This window comes from Mastomys coucha, unplaced genomic scaffold (assembly GCF_008632895.1).
Source record: "Mastomys coucha isolate ucsf_1 unplaced genomic scaffold, UCSF_Mcou_1 pScaffold6, whole genome shotgun sequence".
Taxonomy (NCBI): Eukaryota; Metazoa; Chordata; class Mammalia; order Rodentia; family Muridae; genus Mastomys; species Mastomys coucha.
The window spans coordinates 119,457,464-119,465,951 of record NW_022196912.1 but is presented as its reverse complement, the minus strand read 5'-3'; the positions used below and the strand labels follow the sequence as shown (position 1 = coordinate 119,465,951).

General features: G+C 47.6%; 1 protein-coding gene across 2 annotated transcripts in view; it reads right to left on the bottom strand.

Annotated features, from left to right (window-relative positions):
- Window positions 1-8,488, bottom strand: part of Ak7 (adenylate kinase 7) — a 71,711-nt gene that overhangs the window by 53,391 nt on the left and 9,832 nt on the right. For both annotated transcript variants that reach the window (XM_031356734.1, XM_031356735.1), the window contains exon 4: window positions 6,145-6,239. In XM_031356734.1, coding sequence (XP_031212594.1) covers window positions 6,145-6,239 — 95 coding nt within the window. The remainder of the gene's footprint in view (window positions 1-6,144; window positions 6,240-8,488) is intronic.

Genomic DNA, 8,488 nt, shown 5'->3' with positions numbered 1-8,488 from the left:
ACAGGGGAGGATCAGGAACTCAGAGCCATCCTGGGCTACAGAGTGAAGCTGAGAGGTGTAGACATGGGGGATCAGGGACTCAGAGCCATCCTGGGCTACAGAGTGAAGCTGAGCCATTTTGGGCTATGTAAATTCCTGCTCCAAATGACTGGAGCCATGGTGGGAAGTGGAAGAAGATGAAGAAGGCAGCAGGCAAATGCTCAGGGCTGTGGGACCTGCTGAGGCATGTAGATAATTACGACAGGTGGTTGGTGTGTAAATATTCACGTGTGAATGTGGACATGCAGGTGCCGTGGCCTGTGTGTGCAGGCTAAAAGACAACCCTGGGTGTCAGTCCTCACTGTCCACCTCCTCTGAGAAAGGTTTTTGGTTAGCAAGCATCCTAACGAGCTAGCCCTCAAGCCTCCAGGGACATCCTTGTCTACACAGGAGCTCTGAAATGATAGTCATTCAGACTATGTGATTGGCTTTAATGGGGTTCTGGGGATTCAAAGTGGGGAATCTCTGGGAGCACCTGTGCCCAATGAGACGTGCCCCAGCCACGGCTGAAGCCTTTTAAGCCGGCCTTGTAGCACAATCAGAATTACATTTTAGCAAGGTTGTCATGGACCACAGATAGGAAGAAAGGGAGAAGGTAAAGAATGGATTCTACCACTAGGTGGCGATAGATTGTCTTCCTCATCCCATTCTAGGGTTTCTATTGCTGAGACAGAACACCATGACTTAAAAACAACAACAACAACAACAACAAAAAAAACAAAAACAAATTGGGGAGAAAAGGTTTATTTGGTTTATAGTTTCATATTGCTGTTCATTATCGAGGGAAGTCAGAGCAGGAACTCAAACAGGGCAGAAACCTGATGCAAAGGCCATGGAGGGGTGCTGCTAACAGGCTTGCACCATTGGCCCACCCAGAATGGGCTGGGACCCTGCCCATCAATCACTAATTAAGAAAATACCTTACAGCTGGATCTTACATTGGCATCTTCTTGCCTGAGGCTCCCTCTTTTCTTTTTTTTTTCTTTTTAAAGGTTTACTTATTTATTTCATATATGTGAGCACAGCTCCCTCTTCTCAGATTTCTTTAGTTTGTGTGTCGAGTTGACATAACACACACCTCCTTAAGGGTTAATCCAATGGGACAGGTCTAGGTGTCACCTCTAGGGACACACCTAGGAAGGTGGGTTCACCTTGAGATGATGTGTTTTTCCTTTCTAGAGTTCTGGTCCTCTAGTGCAGTCCCTAGAGCCCTGGGCACTCAAGGTTCGGCTGGATCTGTGTGCTATTTCTTTTTCTACTCGTCCTTCAGATACTGGCCAGAACTTATGGGTGCATTCTAAGATGACTCTCCCCCTCGCTCACCGCCAGACAGTTGCTCTCCACGCTGCCTTGGCTCCAGCCACTGGGTTTTGTTCCTTTCTCCCCCTCCCTTCCTGGCAGTTCTGAAGCTTACTGTTCGCCTGACCTGGGGTTTTCCTTTTAAACTAATACATTGTCCTTATGCCTCTGCTTGTGTCCAATCAAAAATTCTTTTATTAATTAGCCCCAACAGGGAGCCTCTTTCCTAGTCATCATATGGGACTCTGAGATTTCTAGCAACACTTCTTTCTTCCCTTTAATGCTTTGATTGGCAGAGAAGATAAACCCACCCCTACACGGAATCCACAGCGGGCAACAGCCATCCAGCAGTTTTCATAGTTAGGGAAACTGACAGCTGAGCCTGGGGCTAGAAAGTTGCCATGGATATGATTACTAGATGGGCCGGTGGTACACTTTCTCTTGAGACAGGGTTTCTCTGTATAGCCCTGGCTGTCCTGGAACTCACTCTGCAGACCAGGCTGGCCTCGAACTCAAGAAATCTGCCTGCCTCTGCTTCCCAAGTGCTGGGATTAAAGGCATGTGCCACCACCACCCGGCTCTTGTATTCACTTTATTTGCTAACCTTAGCAATTAAACTCACTGAGTCTGGAAAGGATGATCTAGACACATCCATGTTTCTAGCCCAGGGTTCAGCTGCCAGCTTGCCGGACTACGGTGGCTGCTGCCTGCTGTGGATGCCATCTAAGGGGTACAGGAAGGATGGCGCCTTGTAGCTCCACAGCACTGGCTAACGTGACCAGTCTGCCCACTATGACTGTTCTAGGCCTACTCCATTGCCAGACCCTGTGTCTGCAGCAGAAATGCTCACATTTTACAAGGTGGACTACAAGGTACCCTGACTAGGTTTTCACTAGAGAAAGGGGACGGGTCTCCGTCTATCAGCTGCATGGAAGCCTGTAACTGAAAGCCAGGGCGGTCAGTTCAGTTTTGCCTTTAGGTTCCTGGAGGGACAGAGAGACCTGGCTCTGTGCTGTGATCCTTTGCTACTGGTTTTGGGCTATTCTTCTTTAGTTCTTAAATGTCATTACTACAACAAGAACAACAGCACATGAGGTGTATTTTACGTAAAAACTCAAAGTGAGACAAATGACAACAAAAACCCACAAATCGAGGACAAGGTCTCACTGTGTTGAGTGGGCTAGCCCAAAATTCTAAGGCTTGAAATGCCCATCCATCTCCCTCCTGACTCCAGAGTGTGTCCAGAGCTGGTTTGCTTTAAGTCCACCTTTCACTGGCTGGGGTGGGAGGGGTGGGAGGGTGAGAGGCAGGAGGGTAGGGATTGGGGAGGGCTAGTTCCTAGCTACTGAGAGAAGTGATCATTTTTTATGATAGATGCTGAGTGAGCAGTTCCTCTCCATCTGGCATTGCACCATTTCCTTGTTATGTATGAAAAGGTGTTGGCAATTCTGGAGATTCTGCCAGTTCTCCAACAGATATGGCAACTGCTGAGCTCATTCAGTGTGGCTTTGTTCTTGTTTATTTATTATTATTATGATTATTATTGGCTTTTCGAGGCAGGGTTTTTTTTTTTTCTGTGTAGCCCTGTCCTGGAACTCGCTCTGTAGACCAGGGTATCCTGGAACTCAGAAATCCACCTGCCTCTGTCTCCCAAGTGCTGGCATTAAAGGCATGTGCCACCACTGCCCGGCCACTTATTTATTTTTTAAGTGAAATCTGGTGGCTCTGTTAACTGGACCTTCTTCCTATGTTTTAATTCTGTTTTACTGATTTATTCTTTCTGCAAGGGTCTATGCTGCCCAGGCTGGAGCTGAACTCTTCCTGTACTGGGGTGGTCTGGCTACCTTAGCCTCCAGCGTAGCTGGGACTTTCATTGTGGGCCACTGAGCCAAGCCTGCAGATGACCTTTCAAATTGCTTACTGTGTTCTACCAGCCTGGAACTTGTGTGGGTTCCTGGTTAGTTATTTGTGACAACTAGAACCCGACAGTCACCCTTGTTCTGAGAGTTTGGCCGAGTTAGGATCATCTCTTCCTTCCACACAGAACATAGCTAGACTTTAAAAACAAACAGGGGCTAGCGAGATGGCTCAGTAAGTGTAGGTGCCTGCTGCATAATGACCAGAGTCCCAAATTCAGCATGGCTAGGAAAATGGATCTTGTAATCAACAACTTACTGCTATGGAAAGCCGAGAAGCACTGTTGCACACCATCTGCACTGTCGTGATGGCTAAGGAAACTCCATTTTATACTAGTCATCCATCTTGGTCTCTAATAACCATTTGTCTTGGCTTCAAGTCCCCAGAAGGCACGTTCCTGTCAACCCTAACTGAGTGACCCTCCCCCATATATATACAGCCATACCATCTGCTTTGTTACAGTATGGCTGCTTCTTGTTTCTTTGTTTGCTTCTGTGACCTCTTAGGCAGACCTTCAAGGACTGTTTTGAGGCTACCTTGACATCCTAATCTTGGCAGCGGGCAATGGCTCCTGGCTTGCTTGTGCAGACACTCAAGGTCTTCGTTTAAAAGTCCTTCCCTCAGCCCACCTGGCATGGCAGGCTCTCATTTGGCTCAGAGATCACGGTCCCACTAACAGCACCAATAAACTTACCTAATTATAATTTGGGTAGAGTTGGTGGTCTTTTCCCTGGGGCAGGGGTGTGTGTTTGTATGTTTGTGTGTGTGTGTGTGTTTGTGTCTGTGTGTGTGAGTGTGTTTGTGTGTGTGAGTGTGTCTGTGTGTGTCTGTGTGTGCATGTGTGTGTGTCTGTGTGTGTGTGTGTTGAACTCTATAAAGTCCTCTTCATTTTAAATTGATCGTACCATCTGATGAGTCTTGAAGAAATGCTAGGGTGGTTCTCCACTGAGTGAGAGGCTGTCACACAGTCACTCGGCTCTGGAGCAGCAGCAATGCTAGAAGGAGGCGGGCCTTTGGTCATGAAGTAGCAGCTGTGGTCAGATTGGCACATGCGTGCTGTGCTGTGCTTGCCCCGGTCTTATGTCCACTGGTGTCACACAGACCCTCGGGGAATGCACTTGTGCTGGGACTTGAGGAGGGTGCGTAGCCCTCGAGCAGTAAGAACGTTAGCTCCTTTATAACAAACTGTAAAGGCCATCTTCACTGTCATATTTGGAGTCACCTAGGAGAGACACTGCCTGGAGGGCGTGTCTGAGAACTACCTGAGGAAGGAGGAGCCAACAGACTGGAGTCCCTGACTGAATGGAATGAGAGAAGAAAAAAAAAACATAAACAAAAAACAAAAAAAACTGAGCCGAGCATCAGCTCTCATCTCTGCTTCCTGAGAGCAGTCAGGCTTGGTGTGACTGGCCACCTTTCTCTCAGCCACATTTTCTCCTCCAAGGTGACCCAAATCCCTTCAGTGAGACAAGATAAACCTATTCATAGGGTGGAGGCACACACCGGTAATCCCAGTACTAGGAAAGCAGAGGCACACAGATCTCTTTGAGTTTAGGCCCGGATTGGTCTACAGAGTGAGTTCCAGGCCAGCCAGGGTACATAGTGAGACCCTAACTTAAAAACAAACAAACAACAAACAAACCTTTCTCCATCTGCTCTTGTCAGATGATCTGTCACAGCAGTGAAAAAGCAATGAAGTAGCCTTCTTGGATCCTTACCACATATATGGTCAGGCCTTGACCAAAGCGTCCCTGGGTAGTGTCACTGTCAGGAGGCAATTTAAACTTCTTGGTGGTCATAGCTGGGAATGCAGTTCGGTGGCAGAGTGCTTTGTAGCATACACAAAGCCCAGGGTTTGATTCTTAGCACACCGTTGAAATCTAAATATGGCCAAGAATGCCTGTAAACCCAGTTCTTTGGGTGTAGAAGTGGAAGGATGGGAAGTTAAAGCCACCACTGGCTACAGAGCGAGTCTAAAGAGGTCTGGACAATTCGAGATGCTGTCTCAGAAAGCAAAACAACACACACAAAATTCGCCAAGCTTTTGTGGTGTGTAATATATAATAAACTCCCCTAGATTTCAATGGTTGAGGCCTGCTCCTTATAACACAACTGTAGCCATTTTGTATTCAGAGTCCATGTTACTTACAAGGTGAAATTAAGTTCATAGGTTTTTTTTTTTTGTTTTTTTTGTTTTTTTTTTGGTTTTTCAAGACAGGGTTTCTCTGTATAGCCCTGGCTGTCCTGGAACTCACTCTGTAGACCAGGCTGGCCTCGAACTCAGAGATCCACCTGCCTCTGCCTCCCAAGTGCTGGGATTAAAGGTGTGCGCCACCACCGCCCAGCTAAGTTCATAGTTATTACTTCAACTGACACTAAAGAATGTTACTGATAAGCCAAAAAGTTGTGGTAGAATCCCTTGTACCCTGTTATCTCAATGTTCTGAAATGCTTCTGTTCAGCATCTGCCCACTGCCCTCCTCCTTCCCTCACTCAGGACCAATCAGCTTGAAGGTGAGCAGACAATAGGGTCTAGTTACCCAAAATGGTGTACCACTCCAGGCGCTGCTTGCCTTTGAACTTTTGAACCTGTTTTTTCCTATAAAAAGCCTGTCCTGAGGATAGACTGGTGCCACAATTAGGTTTTTCCTTCTTGTGGACCTGGACATCCTGAATTATTTGTGTGATTTCTTGCTTAATTGAGATTGGTATGTGCGTGGTTTGTGTGGCGACTCCCAGACCCCAACATGGATTCGCTTAGGGTTGACACTCTATTAAATACTTGAGATGGAGTGGTTTAGGTTTACCCAGCTCACTGTGGAGAAAGTTCTACTCACATGATGGTTTGGGGATCAGGAGAGCAAGGATACCCAACTCAAGTTCTACTCACAGGGTCCAGGGGTTTGGATCTCGCCCATGTCATCACTGTTGACAACAAAATGAACACCTTTCGTTTTTCAAAATGGCTGACCTCTTCATTCAGCGCTGCGGGGCCAAAAAAAACAGAACAGCCATTTAGACATTGGAATCCATGTAAGAACTTTTTTTTTCTTTGCCTAGTTTTAAACATGTTCATTCCATTGTGTGTGTGTGTGTGTGTGTGTGTGTGTGTGTGTGTTATGGGTGTGTGTGTGTGATGGGTACGTGTGTGTGTGTGTGTGTGTGTGTGTGATGGGTGTGTGTGTGTGTGTGTGTGTGTGTGTGAGATGGGTGTGTGTGTGTGTGTGTGATGGGTGTGGGTATACTTGTATGACTTCAGGGGCTAGCTGTTCTCAGAGGTGTCAGATCTCTCTGGAGCTGGATTTACAGATGGTCATGAGCAGCCCATAATGAATGCGGGGACCTCTGCAAGAGGTGGCTTCTCAGAGGGTAAAGGCCCTTTTGGGTTTCACAGAGGGCATTTCTGCCTAGCAGGCTTCAGGTGTGGAGGTAATTTAGGATGCTTCTTCCTTTTAAACAGCAGCCAGCTTGGAGGGTGGGGGTGGTGTGAGGGCTCTACCTCAGGGGCCCAAAGGCCGCCGTAGAGAGGGCAGGAGAGGCGGAATGCAGCTTATGAACAAGGCGTGATGAGTGTGTAGAACATGCACAAAGAGCAGTGCGTGTGGCACTGTCACCAACAGAGGGTTCTGTCACAGGCTGTGCAGAGCCTCCCATAGTCGGGGCTTATGGTGGTGAAAGACCCCCAGAACTGGGGAGATCCTTACTCAAGTCTCGGGATGACGCGACCACCCAATGACTCACGAGAGACCGAACTTGCTGCAATCACATGAGGTTTATTTGGGATAGACCAGTACCGGGGTCGATCTTGTGACTATGTTGGCCAGAGGAGTTCGACCCCGGGGTCGATCTCGTGACCATGCTGGCCAGAGTTCGATGCTGAACACAAGAAGTGAGGAGTATTTAAGGGAAAGACCACAAACTGGGGGCGGGGAGAGGGTTACCAAGGAAACATGACAAAAACAGTGGAAACTTTCAGAGGGACCCGACCCAAGGTATTCAGTTAGGGAGGGGAACACATTCATTCTAGGAAAGTAATCTTCATCTACTGGTCGACAGGGTGGAGAGTCTCATAAACCACTAGACCTTCATTCTTAGTTCCGCCCTCATTGTGGATCATTCAGGAGGGGCAGGAGGAACCAGAGCCCTGAGGCTCTGAGTTAGCCAGGTTCCTGGAACTAGCTAGTCTACATTCCTGGCTGGCTACAGTGGCCCTCCATGTCCTTTTAGGTAAAGGTTATACACCATACATTTCTATTAAATGCCCTCATTTTAAATTCTAAGATTCTCCAGCTTTTCAGTGGCACTGGAATAGTTTTACCGTTGTATGACCTTGCTGAGGTGTATACGGAGTGAGGTCAGAGGGTCCTGGCATTCTAAGCATCGGGTACATTTCAGTCTTGATAGGAGATTCCTCACACCATCACACACTGTGGTGTGGGCATCCTCACTGGGGAAACACAGGGGACTCGCCCTCAGATAGGGGAAGCGGACTGAACTGAGCCTGGGGACACCAGGCTATGCTTTCATGCTGAACCAACTTCAAGTGTCCTCTGATGGTTTGTTTTTAACTCTTCTGCTCCACTTTGCTCTTTTAACTTTTCCTCTCTGCAGTGCCTCACTTTGACCTCTTTTGTGAATATGTGTCACACGTCTAGGGCTCTAACTGGGTCACCTTTCTAAAAATGTGGGACACTTATAATAGGCTGCGCGTCTTCTGCCGGTCTCCCCTTAGACACACTCCTTGGATGCAGCTGTTCCCTCCACTCCCATCCCACCCCACCCCCCAGGCAGGGAGTCCATTCCTGTCTCCCACGCTGTCTGCTTTCCTTCCATGGTGCCCAGGAAACTCGGAGAGGAAGAAGAATTCTGCAACATTTCTAAATAATGAAGTGTTGGTAAAAAGGACTGTGTGTTATAGAGGGTTATTTCTTCTTTTTTCTCTTTTTCCCTGTCCTCTAGTCTAGTCTAGTCTAGCTACATAGCAAAGGATGACCTTAGACTTCTGACTCTGTCTGCACGCCCCCAGGCACTGGGTTATGGGTGTGTCTGGTTTGTGTACAGCTGGGGACTGAACCCCTGCTAGGCAAGCAGTCATTTGAGCTATTTAAGCTACATCTCCAGTGCTGTAGTCTTTCCTTCTTTTCATCCCTCTCCTCCTTCTTCCCTCCTTCCTATCTTTTCTGCTTTTTTTTTTTTTGACAGTTTTATTGCATAGGCAGCTTGGTTTCAGGATC